The 17,273-nt window shown below is 39.3% G+C and overlaps 1 protein-coding gene across 1 annotated transcript in view; it reads left to right on the top strand.

Annotated features, from left to right (window-relative positions):
• The first annotated feature begins 332 nt into the window (after positions 1 to 332).
• The window catches only part of LOC139934799 (bifunctional glutamate/proline--tRNA ligase-like), a 35,833-nt gene continuing 18,892 nt past the window's right edge, over positions 333 to 17,273 (top strand). Inside the window, exons 1-15 of the mRNA XM_071929205.1 lie at positions 333 to 531; positions 2,745 to 2,829; positions 3,114 to 3,213; positions 4,538 to 4,694; positions 4,986 to 5,134; positions 6,256 to 6,344; positions 7,122 to 7,248; positions 8,060 to 8,252; positions 8,964 to 9,135; positions 10,033 to 10,266; positions 11,081 to 11,165; positions 12,348 to 12,518; positions 13,136 to 13,272; positions 14,777 to 14,831; positions 16,078 to 16,230. Coding sequence (XP_071785306.1) covers positions 489 to 531; positions 2,745 to 2,829; positions 3,114 to 3,213; positions 4,538 to 4,694; positions 4,986 to 5,134; positions 6,256 to 6,344; positions 7,122 to 7,248; positions 8,060 to 8,252; positions 8,964 to 9,135; positions 10,033 to 10,266; positions 11,081 to 11,165; positions 12,348 to 12,518; positions 13,136 to 13,272; positions 14,777 to 14,831; positions 16,078 to 16,230 — 1,950 coding nt within the window. The 5' untranslated portion in view covers positions 333 to 488. The remainder of the gene's footprint in view (positions 532 to 2,744; positions 2,830 to 3,113; positions 3,214 to 4,537; positions 4,695 to 4,985; positions 5,135 to 6,255; positions 6,345 to 7,121; positions 7,249 to 8,059; positions 8,253 to 8,963; positions 9,136 to 10,032; positions 10,267 to 11,080; positions 11,166 to 12,347; positions 12,519 to 13,135; positions 13,273 to 14,776; positions 14,832 to 16,077; positions 16,231 to 17,273) is intronic.

The raw sequence follows: 17,273 nt of genomic DNA, 5'->3' as shown, positions 1-17,273 counted from the left end.
GTTAAAATGCGAAATATTTGAAGTGAAAACGGCATTGTGACACGCTTTTCATTCACATGAAGTATATACAGGAATTTATTCTTCCAGTCTTATTATCTTTCAATCATCCAATGATGCTGAATGGAGGTATAGTAGAATATGTACATGTTTAGTATATTATGTGTTTACTTATTAGTTTCTGCAAAAACGATCAAGGCAAACATTTTTGGCCGGGGGGGGGGGGGCGGGGATAGGGGCTTGAAGTAGAATCTGATGCAATAGTGTGGAATTTCTAAGCTATTTCGCATCAATGGTATCTTGCTCATCTTGCGAAAAACACATCAAATAAAATCCGGGACCATCGAAAAGTGTAGGCGATTGAGGGCGCCCTACCATTGGCAGTAATTTGCAGTCTGCTGCAACTTTGTGCAAGATTGATTACATTTTGAGTAAATTTTGTGCTGGGGTGTGAACGGAGAAATCTTCAGAGAGAGGAAGAACAATTTGAGATGGCGATGAAGCTCTGTGCAAGTTCTGACAATCCTCCGATTGGTAAGATCAGAAAGTTCTGTTGATTCACAACCGTGTTCATTCAAGATTCCATTCGATCACATCACACACACGACGAGTTCGTCCACGTGGACAAAACAACACGACTCTTTTTAATCTTACAAATACCCCGGCCCAAAACCCAACTTTTAAACTTACAATCATAGTTTCCAGAAAAACAATTTTTTTTTAAATAAAAGGATGATTAGGAATCGAAGTTACAGACGGTTCGAATTGGTTTGTTTGTTGAAAGCCCAGATTTAGACCTAAAAAACTCACTGACATGACTCGGCATGCTGAGTGACTGACTCAGTCAGTGACTGGCGGTCCTACTACTTGCCGTCAACTCGCCGACTTGCCGTCAACTCGCCGTCAACTCGCCGTCAACTCATTTTCGTGCCGTCAACTCATTAAATTTACATAAAAAATCTATAAAAAGGGGCACGGAAGTGTTAAGTCTGGGCTAAACTACATATTTCTAATGGTTTTTGGTAAAAATTCATTCTCAAAAACGACTTTGTTTTGATAAAAAAAAGTACCAATCATTGACATCTTGGGCCAAGACTAGTCATTGTGAAAAAGCAAAATGGCGGCCGACAGTTTTTCTGCTTCGAGAATTTTTTTTCACGAGAAAAAAACTCAAATTTTTATTCCGAAATATGACCTAAAACTTACGCGAATTCTCTTTGAGATGATACTTTACAGTTCTATGCCTCTTTAGAGGATTTTAAATGTATATTGGAGGAGTTGACGGTGAGTTGACGGCGCAAGTGAGTTGACGGCGAGTTGACGGCAAGTAGTAGGACCCGTGCCTGGGCCCTGAAGATTGACATCTGTCAGTGTCATTGGATTACATTCAATTTCACATTGGTTGGCATGGATTGTCAATCAATGTGTCATGTATTTTCCTTGTGGTCTGTGGTTGTTACGAATACACAAGCTAAAAGTAGGATTTTTTTAGCAGAAGTAAATGTACAAAAACATATTTAAAGATTATAAAATATAAAATACACAATTTTACAGGGTGTAACTGTAAAAACAAGTTTGTAACAAGCATTTTTTATATATTATTAATATTATTATTATTAATTTTTTTTTTTTTTGGGGGGGGGGGATAGTTGGGGTAGTGGAAAAGACAATTTTCTGTTAAGTATGTCTTTAAATTTAAAAGACTGCTTACCTTGAAGGTTAGATCCCCCATATTGGTATTGTCTGTCCATGGCATTTAATTTTGTTTGCCCCATCTGTATGAATTATTTTGAATCAAGAAAACAATTAATTATTAATCAAGGAACCTCATTGTTTTAGGACTAGGAGTAGCCGAGTAGTAATTTTTTAGTACAAGCAGCGTTTTCCTGAACCATGGTCCGCTGGCTAAATAAAGGCTAACAGGACTAGTCAGAAAGGGGTCGGGATGAATAGTCCAAAAGCATCCAGTTAGTATAAAATATGGACTAGTGAAAAAGCTGACAGACCAGTGAAATGACAAGCTAAACTGGTCCTACTTGCTAATCACTATAACATCTAAGGGCAAACCCTAATGAGACTTTAAGGCTACGAGTAGAGGTACAGGTATCGGTGTCATCTAGTTGCCACTGCTTCCAATACCCAAATGAACTTTCTTCTGCTGATGACTTTTTCCAAACAAAATTAAAACTCGTCCAGGCCCCTAGCTGGATGGCCCCTAGCTGGGCCCATCAATGTACAAGGGGATAAAAATAGCTACAGTCAGCGGTCCATTTTTACCACATAGATGGGTACATCTAAGAAAGCTTAAAGGGGAAGTTAAAATCTACATTTCTGTAAAAATATTTGTTTATAAAACTCACAAAATTTGAAGATAATGATGGTAGAAAGCTTCCCTTAAAACATTACCGGCACATGTTGAGGTGTTGTAGTTTTTGAGAAATGAGTAAAACAAGTTACAAACATAATTTTTGTCTCACGAGATGCAAATTATTTGAGCATGTAAATCGGAGTTTTGGTGACATTGTTTTACTCATTTCTCTAAAAATAGCACCTCCGCAAGACATATTGTTAGGCTTAAAGCTTTTTACTATCATTTTCTTCAAACGGTGTAAGTTAAATGTAAGTTGTTTAATCTATAGCTATGTGTTTTGTGTTACAAAAAGTACCCTGATCTTTTAAATAAATGTTAAAACAATTAGAATGAATTGGAACTTTGTGAACATTTCTACCTTGTTGTTTGTCCACAGCTGCCCTTCTTGCAGCAGAATACGTCAGAGGCTCAGTGAACATCAATGTAGAATGGGGCAAGGCCACTACTCTTAGGGTGTCTGAGTAAGTCTATAAATGTTTGTCTGCAACTCAATGCCCCAACAACCTCAAAATATTTATAATTTCAAATGTATTCAAGTTGGAAGCATTGTTAAACACAATTTAAAAATAGCCATCTTACAAATGGCACGTTAATTCGGAGGTCACAGGTTCAAATCCCGCTCAAGTCAAGTTTTCTTTGTTCAACCTAAATTTTTTTGAAATTTACCCAGGCATTTTCCCTTTCTTGATATCAATGTGAAAACAAAGTCTTGAACTAACTTGGAATCTCCTCCAATTTCCTTCAGGGACTTGACGTGTACAAATTCCGTAGCTATTTGCCGGTATTTTGCAAGGGTGTCTCCTGAGAGTGGACTGTACGGCAGTAACCAGCTTGAAGCAACTGAGGTATGAATAGATGTGTAGAACAATCTGATGTGCACCGGGCGTGCAAGTGTTGAGCACCGCACGCCATTTGCTGCGGTGTCTTCAATGCCTAGATTGTGCACAAAAAGACAGCGCAGTTGGTAATTTTCAATAGAGGGCGCTACCAATTTTGATTCGTCGGATTGGTCTATAGAAGCAGAATGGATTTCAGAGAAAACTAGTCTAACTAAGTATCAACACGGTTATCATTACTCTTGTTGGATGGGTATTATCTAGGGACCCTTGCACTAACTCTTGTTGGATAGGTATTATCTAGGGACCCTTGCACTAACTCTTGTTGGATAGGTATTATCTAGGGACCCTTGCACTAACTCTTGTTGGATAGGTATTATCTAGGGACCCTTGCACTAACTCTTGTTGGATAGGTATTATCTAGGGACCCTTGCACTAACTCTTGTTGGATAGGTATTATCTAGGGACCCTTGCACTAACTCTTGTTGGATAGGTATTATCTAGGGACCCTTGCACTAACTCTTGTTGGATAGGTATTATCTAGGGACCCTTGCACTAACTCTTGTTGGATAGGTATTATCTAGGGACCCTTGCACCAATTGATGCTACACACACTACTGAGACATGTCTACCATGCTCGCCTTTCTTGTTGTAAATCGTAAGGGTGCATAAGGTCCTGTGTCACCTGAAATGCACACTACACTGTAAAACACAGGGATGTTTGGAGCTTCGTATGGTGTGGAAGATAAGAAGTAACTGTCGCTAGTAAAGTTGCGGAAACAACCATGTGTGGTTTCTTTTTGGGAGGAGTGTTTGCTCTGAAGACAAACAGAGTATATTGTTCAAAAACTTCAAGACTACATCGGCTCTTTTCACACTCCTTCCAAAAGAGAACTCACACATGGTTGTAATTGTACCCACAAGTTTACCAATACTTACAGTTATTTCCTCATATAATGTCAATGCAGACATAACTTGTGCTACTGGCCCTTTTGTTTTATTAAAACAAAAATTGTATGCACAAGGCCTGATGGCCACTTCAAGGTGTGGGCTACATTTTTTTTTATCCAGTGGCCATTGACACCTACTCCTGGGGCTGAAACAGGGTTACCCCCTTTACAGTCCATTTTGATGTAGGCTTGGGTATCATCCATCAGAAGCCTGGCTGGTAGAGCAGAAAGCACTACCTCCCCTTTTGATATTTGTCGAATGTTGAGGCTATTTGTGGCCACAATGGGCATTTTGTTTCAAGCAAGTTGTAGTCTCTTCGATCTTAAAAGAATCAGCCCAAAACTGATGGTTTAATTAACAACAAGATTTTTTCATTTTGTAGGTGGACCACTGGCTTGATTTTAGCAACACTCGTCTCAGCCAGTCAGATCAGTTTCCTGAGGCTTTGCGCAGCCTCGATAAGAGTCTGGGTCCTCGAACATACCTCGTAGGAAAAACACTCTCCATAGCTGATCTGGCTGTATGGGAGTCCCTAAAAGGTGAGACAATTTGAATTCATGCTTTTGTTTATTTACAGTTTATTTTCATGTTTGCACAAAACAAATGTCTGAGGACTAGCATTGGACATTCATATAAAAGATCAGAATGAAATTAAACTGCAGACTTCTTTTGTTTACTTTTATTGAGTCTTCATTCAAAGGTTTTCACCCTTAAACCCAAGAGCATTTATCGTTCGCTATTATTAAATAAAAAAAAACCCAAAACCCCCCAAAAAATGAATATTTCACTTTTGTTAAAATGTGTGTGGTTTGTCCCCAATGTCTGTTCAGGGAGCTCCACATGGACTGGCATGCTGAACAAAGGACAGGGTCCGACAAATGTGAGTCGGTGGTTCAGGTTCGTGGCATCGCAGCCTGAGGTGAAGAAAGTGTCCAGCGGTCTGCCTAGTACTGCTCAAGCCAGCAAGCAGGATAAAGCAGTAAGTACACAGAGACAATGACTAGAGCAAGCTAGTCGAAACGTTGAGACCAATAAAGAACTCACTCCACAGTAGTAAAGTCAATAACGTGAAGTCCCTTTGATCCTCTAAAGCTAAAGTAGTAGTTCTACCTTCCGCCTTGGTAGTAGTAAAAGCCATTGGACACTTTTGGTTAACAGTATTGTCCAAGGCCCACACTTCGTGTATCACAACTTATATATAAAATAACAAACCTGTGAAAATTGAGGCTCAATTGGTCATCGGAGTCGGGAGAAAATAACGGGAAAACCCACCCTTGTTTCTGCATGTTTCGCCGTGTCATGACATGTGTTTACAATAAATCCGTAATTCTCGTTATCGAGAATTGATATTGTTTTAATGTTTTCTCAAAAAGTAAAGCATTTCATGGATTAATATTTCAAGAGAAGTCTTTCACCATTACCGTCTGTAAACCCTGTGAGTTATTTGTAAATCTGTGAACTTTTAATTTGTTTGCTGTACCAAAAGTGTCCAATGGTTTTAAGAAGCAGGACAGTTCCTTTTCTGAATTCCGAAAAATCTACTCTCTGGTAGTAGAATATAAAACAATACAAGTTCTTGAAAGATAATTATCTACTAAGGAAGTAGATACACACATGGTGTTTCCACAAACCAAATATGTATAGACTGCCACTGCTGGTTGAAAGTGGCTACACAAAAAATCTTGTGGGCTATCGGTCAGTCTATGGGCTATTAGGGCGATATCGTTTACTCCAGTTCAGTACTATTTCTAAGCCTACTTTTTGACACACTGCCAGTCTCCTTCCACCCTCCCTAAAAATCCTGGCTGCGGAATAATTAACCAGTGAGATGTTCATTCTTTGTCAAGTGGCTTGGTGGATATGTTAACGTGATAGTTGGAATTTGGGTAAATGAACAAAATATCTTATCAGTAAGTAAAGCTGGGATATAAATGGGTACCTGCGAGGGTAGAGGTCTTTAGAGCACCATGGCAGCTCAGGGCTGTATACTCGCCAGGGAGCTGAGAAAGATTAAGGAATGTTATTGGCACATTGATGCAGTAATTATAAAATAAGCTACATAAGAACTTATTATTAAAACAATATTTATATTTACAACAGGCCAAACAGGCAGATGTTGGTGGATTCTTTGACCTACCAGGAGCTGTCGAGGGTGAGGTGGTGGTGAGATTCCCCCCAGAAGCTAGTGGGTAAGTTGTTCTTCATAACCCCAGGCCTGGAATTACGTGCAGGCCACGCAGGCCACTGTCTAAGTACTCCGTTGCCCTGGTCTTGGGCTTGGTGCACCTTGAAAAGTTGCCCATTTACTTTAAGATTTTCCAATGGCAGTTCCATTTGCAAAAAGAAAATGGCCTTGCTGATGTGATCATCTTGCTGTAATGCCTTCCCTCCGTCCAGTCAGATCAAGTTGCTGGGTCCTCCGAATAACCCCACTATTTTTTGATGATTTTGATGACCAGTTGAGCTTAAAGGCAGTGGACACTATTTGTAATTACTCAAAATAACTATTAGCATAAAGTCTTACTTGCTTGATAACGAGTAATGGGGAGAGGTTGATAGTATAAAACATTGTGAGAAACGGCTCCCTCTAAAGTGACATAGTTTTCGACAAAGAAGTAATTTTCCACAAATTTGATTTCGAGACCTTAGATTTAGAATTTGAGGTCTGGAAATCAACCATCTGGAAGCACACAACTTCGTGTGACGAGGGTGTTTTTTCCTTTCAGTATTATCTCGCAACTTCGACGCCCGATTGAGCTCAAATTTTCACAGGTTTGTTATTTTATGCATACGTTGTGACACACCAAGTGAGAAGACTTTGACAATTACCAATATTGTCCAGTGTCTGTAAACTTTGACAGGTTTGTTGAGTCATGCATATGTTGGTTCACATGAATGGCTTCAGCAATGACCGATTTTGTACTCATTACTTTTCATTAACCATGGTACTCTTCTGTTCTACCCAGATATCTGCATATTGGACACGCCAAGGCAGCATTGCTCAATCAATACTACCAAGAATTCTTCAAGGGCAAGTTAGTGATGCGCTTTGACGATACCAACCCAGCTAAAGAGGACTTAGAATTCGAGAGGGTGAGATCATTGATGGTTATCGGTAGAAGTTTTTAAGAAGCTCCCGCTGAATAATGTGCTTTGCTCATGTACTTTTGCTCTGTCCAATTTGTTCTAATTTTATCAAAATTATATTTTTCAGTAAATTAGGGTTGAACATAGAAAAATTTACTACAGTGGGATTTGAACCAACATGCCAATGTCCCAGTTAAATATATACCCTGATATTGTGTCCTCCACATGGGAAACTGCATGGGCTGGAGGTGGATGTTTAAATAAAAAGCAGAAAAAGTTTGTTCTTAGTTCACCGTTCAGGGTACACCAACTGTGGAGGAACAAAATTCTCCTGCCACTCTGGCTCTCTACAACTGAGCTACTTCCTATTTTGTCAATTTCTTTTTTCGGGGGTGCCAGTCAGAAGCCGTATAACTGCTGTATAGCTTCGGATCACACCTAAGTTTACAATACAACCTGGGAAGCGGCACCCAGGGGATCATCTTATGGGATGTGACTTTCTTATTTCAAATTTCAAGTAAAAAACACAATGGAAACTGACTGGGTAAATATTAATTATTTTTGGGTTCGGCAAAGAAAAGTTGACTGGAGCAGCATTTGAACCAACGGCCTCCAAAATAAATGTGCTGCCGCTCTACCAACTGAGCTATATTATTCCATGTATGTATGTACATGATGAAGTTTCTGCAAAATACTCACAAGTGCTTGTTCAGTGTTGCAGTAAGACTTTTTCACTTGGGGGGGGGGCAGGCAAGGGTAAAGAAATTCGGGAATTGAAATTCACGATGTGCCTCTCTATCCTTTGACTCTTCTGTAGGTGATTCTGGAGGATGTTGCCATGTTGGGCATCAAGTACGACCATTTCTCCCACACATCGGACCACTTTGATCTGATCCAGGACTACGCCGTGTTTCTAATGAAGCAAGGGGAGGCGTACGCAGATGACACAGAGGCTGAGCAGATGAAGAAAGAGCGGGAACAGAGATTTGAGAACAAGAACAGGCAGAACTGTAAGCTCTCATTTCAAACTATTTTTTTTGCTTGTTCTTATTTTTTAGCAGTGTTGTTGTTTGACCGGATTTGACGCTAAATGTGTTTAAAGAATCCTACCCTTCAACCTGTGGGAACAGATGGGGGCCAGGGGGGATCACTGATTATTAGAGTATAATATCAGACTAATTATCAATAACCTGATGTACCGTACAGTGCTTAACACATTTCAGTGTAAAGGGTTCAATTTTGGGGGAAAATCCATTTAAGCTTCGGGGCTTGTTGCTCAAAGTTTTTACTGGAACAGAAAATGTGTGACAACATAAGTTAGAAAAAATCCACCGACACAGTGTCACAATTAAATTGTTTTTGTTTGAACAAGAGCTTAGAGAAGATTTATCTCGTGTGTCTAATGGTAATACTTTTATACTGAGGAAGTATATTTATCGGACTGAAGTCAATACCTGAACTAGTTTGGTTAAACTAAAGAATAGGATGATATATTGTTATTCAAAAACAGAAGAAGGCAGGACTGTAAAGGCTGGGTTACAGTTTTCTGTTTTCAATTCTAAAAAGTGTTTTTACATTTAAAGATGGGCTCATAGTACTGATTAGGATCAGTAGAGCAGTTAAACGAAAATCACAAAATTCAGTTATAAAGGTACACAAAAATGCACAACTCTAATTACAAGAGCGTTTTGTAACATTAATAATGTTGTTAAATCATGCAGCGGTGGAAAGAAATCTTGAGATCTGGGAAGAGATGAAGAAAGCTACCCCCTTCGGCAAGACCTGCTGCCTAAGAGCCAAGGTTGATATGCAATCCAACAACGGCTGCATGAGAGATCCTACCATCTATAGGTGTAAAGATGAACCCCATGTCAAGACGGGAACTAAATACAAGTAAGTATAGCCTTCACACTTGTGCCCTTAGGCAAGACACTTAACCGTTGCCTCGTCCTTCGGGTGGAAAGGCCGTTGGTCCCATGTGTTGTGTAGCGCATGTAAAAGAACCCAGTGCACTTATTAAAAAGAGAAGGGGGTTCACCCCCGTGTTCCTGGCTTTGGCTGCTGTATTCGCCCAAGAAACTTGTAAACCCTTATAAGCTGATACATAAGTGGGTCTCAGAATTCATAGCTTTCAATAGCTTTTCATAGCTTTCAGTGCATGTATGTGAACCGTGTGAACCGAATGCAAGTCAAAAGGTACATTTGTAAGGGTCCAAACATCTGGGCAGGCTGGTCATTTGGTGTTTTTTACAAACCTTTGATTGTGATGTCAGATATTCTGGAGAAAGTAAGTGTAGCTATACCGGATTATTGCGCTCAATTTGTTCCCTTTGGGATGTCTCCTTTTAAATAGATCTTTAAATAGTTTGGGTTTAAACAAAGATTAACTAACTGGAGTAAGACTTGAAGCATCAACCTCCCGATCAACATACCAGCATTCTACCAACAGAACTATTTGGTCCTATGTTGTCTGTCTCCCTTTAAGTCAGTATCTTTGTTCCGAGGTGCAAGTCAGGAGTCATTTAACCATCGAATTCTTGCATCTGGTTTACAGTTGTATCCTGTTTTGACTGCCTTTATGTAATTTTTGTGTGTGTCATTAGCCAAAAAGATAACATTAATGAAAGTAAAACAACAATGAAAACAGACACCATTGACAAAAAACACAGTTTTTAAAAACTTGTTTTGCATCACATAAATTTTGTTGACCCTCGCATGATATCAAATACCGCCAATTGTATGTTGTTTTCAATCACATTCAATGATACAAATTTGCTCATTATTCACCAGGGTTTACCCAACATACGACTTTGCGTGTCCCATCGTGGACTCCATAGAGGGGGTCACCCACGCCCTGCGCACAACGGAGTACCACGACCGAGACGACCAGTACAATTGGTTCTTGGATCACTTGAAGCTACGCAAGGTATTCATCTGGGCCTACAGTAGGCTGAATCTCCAACACACTGTGCTGTCCAAACGGAAACTGACGTGGTTCGTCCAGCAGGGATTGGTGGATGGATGGTAAGTGTACTGCTTCCTGTTGGGAGGTACGACAACCATTTGTCATGTTCTTGGTATCTTACAATAATAAATGCATATTTATGGACACTTTTGGTAATTGTCAAAGCCCAGTACTCTCACTTGGTGTATCTCAACATATGCATAAAATATCAAACCTGTGAAAATTTGAGCTCAATTGGTTGTGGAAGTTGTGAATTAACAATGAAAGAAAAAACATCCTTGTCACACGAAGTTGTGTGCTTTCAGAAGCTTGATTTTGAGACCTCAATTCTAAATCTGAGGTCTCGAAATAAAATTCAATGAAAATTACTTCTTTCTTGAAAACTACGCTACTTAAGAGGGAGCCTTTTCTTGTTTTTCACAATGTTTTATACTACCAACCTCTCTTCATTGCTTGTTACTAAATAAGGTTTTATGCAAATAATTATTTTGAGTAATTACCAATAGTGTCCATTGCCTTTAATGCAATCAAGGGACCTGGCAAGAACCCAATTTCATAGAGCTGCTGAAGCAGATAACTTTGCTTACAAATAGTGTGCTTAGCAGGATACAAGTCAGAAATGGTGCATGTTACATGTTATCTTAGCTGGTAATGTTATTCTGGTAAACATAATTTTGTTGTGTTGAGCTACTTTTCTGGTTAAATAGAAATGCAGCTGTTTGAAATAAGGCCCAGGTTGGAATTGGCTGCTACAGCTACAGCTAAGTAATATCAAGACATGTGATTTCTCATGAATTTTTCCCGGTTTCAGGACAGATTCTGCCTCTTTGTCTGGTTTTGTTAATAACTCCATCTATTTGTGGGTGTTTGTAGGGAGGATCCAAGGTTCCCCACAGTGCGTGGAGTTCTGAGGCGTGGGATGACTGTGGAAGGCCTGAAGCTCTTCATCGCTGCACAGGTAAATCAGACTGATGATATTCCTTTCAGATGTAATAATGGGGGACTGTTGGGATGCTCGGTGGCAGCAGTCTTACCAGGTAAATCTGTTGTACTTGGTTATGTGTGCGTGCTCAGAGCTACATAAACAATGGTAATTTCCCTAATAAGTTTGCTGCCACCTAGCAGTCCAAAGTCTCCTATTCTAATAAGAATTATGGAGGCTATTAATCATTCTCATTGGCTGCTGAGATGCTGAATTGTGAAGGACGCTGCTACTATGTGTTGGATCTGCAGTCATGCAAGGGCGCCTTGGTCAACCAGTCACATTGACTCATATAAGACCCATAGTACAGCCTGTGTTTAAAAGTGTTTGATTTTTTGTGAAGGGAGAAAAACCAGAACCCCCCCACCCCCACCCCATGGCAATGGGGTCTCATGTGCTGTGTAAGGCATGAAAAAGAACCCAGTTTATTTATTGATAAGAGAAGGGGTTCACACCGATGTTCCTGGCTGTAGCTGCTGTATTGGTTCTCAGAATTTCTTTCTGAAAGTTTGTATATACTCAGTGCTTTGAGTACCTTATCTGGTAGTTACGTGCGCTATATAAGACTTAATTTTTGTTTTGTTTTGTTTGGACCCATTCATGTGTGCATTTTGTCAATCTCATTCAGGGTTGGGTGGGGGGGGGGGACGCTTTCAACACTGTCTCTACATCTCCCCTTTATAAAGGATTTAGGTACTTTTTCAAAATGTCCACAGATTTACATTAGATTTACAGGGTTTGAAGATCATGATGGTAGAAAGCTGCTCTTAAAATATTACCTACTGAGGTGCTGTATAGTTTTTGAAAAATGAGTAAAACAAGTCACAAAATAAGTATTTTAGCATGTATATACCCATTAACCAGATTTTATACCATAAACATAGCATAACTGGTTAATACCATTTTACATGCCAAAACTGAGACTGAAGTCATTTGTTTTACTCATTTCTCAAAAACTACAGCACCTCAGTAGGTAAAATTTCAAGGGAAGCTTTCTTCTATCATTATCGTCAAATTGTGTAAGTTTAATGTAAATCTGTGGACATTGTGTTTTGTGTTAGGAAAAAACTACATCTCCCCTTTAACGCCAAGACATGTATTTTGTTGGTTTGATTGATTGATCATTGATTTGATTAACAATTTATGTTTTCTCACCAGGGTTCATCAAGATCAGTTGTGATGATGGAATGGGACAAGCTATGGAGTTTCAATCGTAAAGTCATTGACCCCAAAGTGCCTCGTTTCTCAGCGGTTGTGAAAACCGACGCAGTGCCGGTCACGGTGAAGGGGGCAACGGAGGACTCCAAAGATGTCGCCAAACATCCCAAGGTAAGATGGTAAAGAATATTTTTTGAGAGAGAAAGGTACAAGTATTTAAAGGCAGTGGACACTGTTGGTAATTACTCAAAATAGTTATTAGCAACAAACCTCACTTGGTAATGAGTAATGGGGAGAGGTTGATAGTATAAAACATTGTGAGAAACGGCTCCCTCTGAAGTAACATATTTTTCAAGAAAGAAGTACTTTTTCACCAACTTGATTTCGAGAACTCGGATTTAGAATTTGAGGTCTCGAAATCAAGCATCTGAAAGCAAACAACTACGTGTGACGGGGGTGTTTTTTCTTTCATTATTATCTTGCAACTTCGACGACCGATTGAGCTCAAATTTTCACAGGTTTGTTATTTTTTGCATATGTTGAGATACACGAAGTAAGAAAACTGGTCTTTGGCAATTACAATAGTGTGTCCAGTGTCTTTTAAGACATAGTACAGGATTAATAAATCTTTGGTTACTAAGTAGGTTTTTATGCTAAAAGTTATTTTGAGTGATTACCATTAGTGTCCAGAGTCTTTAAAATGGCTGATTTTGTGCTTACTGCATGAGCTTCCATTTCATAGCGCTGCTGACCATAATTCATTTTGTTTGTGTTGTTTCTCTCTGCAGAATGAGTCCGTCGGAATGAAGAAAGTTTGGTACAACAGTAAAGTGATGATAGATCAGGTAGATGCAGCTGTCCTCAGCGACGAAGAGGTCGTGACCTTTGTCAACTGGGGCAACATCATCGTAAACAAGATCCATAAGTAAGTCACAAAGTGTATACACGATGTGATCTGTGACATCGCATGTTTACAAAAGAGCCACAGAGCCTGGACTTCCTGCAGGCATGACTTGTACATAGCCTAATGGAAAACACCCATAAAATCTTATATTTTACGGAGATTGCACTGTCTAATTCTTATCAACTTTTGATATGATGAAAGGGAGCACATCTTAAAACTTGTCCAGCTTTTACTTTCATAACTTGGCTTTATGTGGAAATTATGACACAAAATGTCAACTTTCCCATATGACCGGTGCAATATCTCGCCTGCCAGAAACGCCAAAGAATGTACAATGTCACACTTATTGTAAATAAAGTTCACATGTTCTATAAAACTGATTAGCTTCATACTAAAACTGAAGTGATGTGCACAACTATGGAGAAAGGCAAGGATACCACCATCTGCCTGAAAACTACAAGAACAACAGCCTGGCTCCGCTTATTTTGTGCATGTTCAAAATAAGCGTGGGGAGAGAACGCAGCTTCCCAACTTGGGGGGGGTCCCACCCGACCAAACCATGTTCATGGAGATCCTCCCACGTTTTGCTCACGTGGTGCCAAGATTGGCCACGCTCTTGGCCACTTTTTCGTTGTAGTAGAAGCAGCGTCTTAGTGTAACGGTCGATTAGTTCTATGGATTTGGGAAGAAGAAAACATTGCTGCAACTATATCAAGTTGTACTTTGTGGCAGTTTGGTCTACTGGCCCGATGTTCATGTTTCTTGAAGATGATATAGAATACAAATATTGACTGCTTCGAGTGCTATGGTTAAAACTATGACTCCCGAGGTGATAGCCGGAGCGTTCTATTTTCCCTCAGCTTCGCCTTGGGAAAATAGAACGCTCCGGGGATCACCTCGGGAGTCATAGTTTTTAACCATTGCACGAGTAAAAGCAGTCAATATTTGTTTAATAGTACCCCAAACATTTCTAAATACTTTACTATTATTATTAAGTTACAGACCTGACTGCTACAATCCACGGACGACGCGAATACAGATTGCAAACACTTTTACTTACTGTGTTGCACGTAGTGTCGGGCAATCCGAAATGTTTACAGACTATTAATTTATCATCCTTGACACGCAACGGACGCCTGGGTACTGCACGCCGTGTGCTTGTCTGTCGGACTAGCGCATGACGCCGTGTGCTAGTCTTCGGACTAGCGCATGGCGCCAGGTGCTAGTCTTCGGACTAGCGCATGGCAGACCGACGCACTATCACACGGCCGTCGTCTAGCAAAATAAGACATGTCATGTGATGCGCTCTAAACCAATGAGCAGGCAGAATACTTGCAAGGGGTGTTATAACACATAATAACAACAGTCTTGCATTTATTGTTGATTCGTTCAAAGCAAATACATATCTACAGCTGTAGAAGTGTATTTTCCATTGTCTTCGATATACTTGTAGCACAATGATAAATCTTCACTTAAAAGCTTAAAACGATTGATAATTTTTAAATTGCAACTTTTAAATTTACAGGGATGGCTCTGGAAAAATCTCATCAATTGATGCAACTCTGAATCTGGACAATCAGGTAAGATTCTGGCAGGGACAATCTGTCTCTTTAAAGGCACTGGACACAATTGGTAATTGTCAAAGACCAGTCTTCTCATTTGGTGTATCTCAACATATGCACAAACAAAAAAACCTGTTTAAATTTGAACTGAATTGGTTGTTGAATAATAATGGAAGAAAAACACCCATTGTTACATGAATTTGTGTGCTTTCAGACATGTGTGATGCTTGATTTTGAGACCTTAAAATCTAATTCTGAGATCTCAAAATCAAATTCGTGGAAAATCACTTCTTCCTCGAAAACTACGTTCCTTCAGAGGGAGCTGTTTCTCACAATGTTTTATGCTCCCCATTACTGGTTACCAAGTAAGGTTTTATGATAATAAATATTTTGAGTAATTACCAATAGTGTCCACGGCCTTAAAGTAAAATAATGTTACACGATTCCTTTGCAGTAAACTATTTTCTTGTGCTTACACACATTGGTGTATGGTAAAAACCAAAATCAATATTCTTTATCCCCATTCTTAAATTGCAAGGGTCGTGGGTTCGAATCCCACCTGAGTAACATGCCTGTGATATTTTTTTTCACAGGACTCGGGAAAGTACTGAGTTTACAGTGCTAACACACATCAGTGTATGGGTAAAAACCAAAATCAATATGCTTTATCCCCGATGCAAATTTAACATCTCTTATATTGTCTAGCAAAATGCTACACAAAATGTACCAATTGTGATTGAAAAAACAATATCATTTTTATTTTGCTACTTAATATTAGCATTCAGTGTGCACAAAACAGTCTTCAGTCAAATAGAAATAAAAAAAAACAATGATGGGTTGGTGGCTTTTAAAATCACCTATCGCACAGGACTGTCATAATTAATTATCACAATTTCATAATCTACCTTGGCATTTGTTGGGACTTAAGTTCAGATGTGATGAATGAAAAACTCAAAAGAGATTGTGTTTTTTCTAGATAGTTTGCCTGAACTTCTTGCAGAGCGTTTGATTTTAAATTGTATGAAGTTGTGAAAGCACATCGTTGAGAAAGTTAAAGTAACTTGGCTAATGTACATGAGCTTTGTACATGTTAACCACACCACTTCCAGAGTTGTAGATTCCCTCAATTTATGACTATGACCATTCTAGGATTACAAGAAGACCACTAAGCTTGTTCATTACTATCGTCATGTTTATTCCTACTACATCAAGGTTCGTAGAGAAATTCCCTTAATGATGATCATTTTCCCCATGACTATCCTAGGACTACAAGAAGACCACCAAGCTGACGTGGCTCGCTGAGACTGAGAAGGCCCCATTGATTCCCGCTGTCATGATGCACTACGACTACCTCATCACTAAGGGAGTACTCGGTAAAGATGAAAACTTCAAAGACTTTGTCAACACAAACTCAAAGGTAAACACACAGAGTTTCTTAAAAAAAGTATCCACCTCAAGTAATAATAATAATAACTGTATCTATAAAGTGCCAAATTACCTTATAATACAAGGTGCTTGAGAAAGAAGGAAAACAAGACAGTACAAAGACGCTGTTGACCAGCTAAGACTATGGGAAATTGTGGTAAACTTGGGCAATATCTTGACATTATCGAAAATCGCGATACCATTTCTTAAACGATTACCATATCGTCTAAATGTTTTGTTAATGGAATTATCGGCAAATTGTGATTTTGAGGAAGTATCACGATGTATTGTCTAATTGAGACGTCTTGCAACCACAAAGGGCTGTTTCAAAAAAAATATAGAGTCCAAGAACCAAGGCAAGATTCCCCAACTGATCCCGAAGTGACAGGGTTTCTTTGAAAAAAACAACATCAAATATTTTAGCGCCTGGCCGGGCGGTCTCATAAAAGACACTACAGAAGTAATACAATTGTGTATCATTTCCCCCCTGTGTGTGGAGCCGGCCGTGTGCCGCGGAATGAAAACCACATTGGGATTGTAATACAAACCACAAGTCAGCAGAAGTCACCACATGTGCATTATGGATGCTTATTGGTTAGCTGGAATGAAATGGGCACACTAGACACTTGTATGTATGTGTGTGTAACTGAAAGGCCCAGGTTTTCACACCATGGTAGACAGTATCACCCAACAGATGTATACCTCGATTTATTATTTTTGAATAGTATTAAAATTTGGCACCGTAAGATGTCAGAATTTTAGAGTTCAAATATGAATCACGATATAATCGAATATCGTGTTATTTTTTGGATGATACATCGTGGGATATTAAAAGCAATATCGCCCAAGTTTAAAAGGCGGGTCTTAAGAGCCTGTTTGAAGGCTTGTGACACTGTTCGAGTTCCTGGTTTGAATAGGTAATCTGTTCCATTTTTATTCTATTCAAGTGTACAGAAAGATAAAGTTTGAAGTTCACTTACTTAGCGTTACATAATTTTTAGCCAACTGGGTTTGAGTTGTATTATTTGGTTTGCA

This window comes from Asterias amurensis, chromosome 1 (assembly GCF_032118995.1).
Source record: "Asterias amurensis chromosome 1, ASM3211899v1".
In the NCBI taxonomy this organism is placed as follows: domain Eukaryota; kingdom Metazoa; phylum Echinodermata; class Asteroidea; order Forcipulatida; family Asteriidae; genus Asterias; species Asterias amurensis.
The sequence above is the reverse complement of the archived record's forward strand: the minus strand, read 5'-3'. Positions and strand labels throughout refer to the sequence as shown.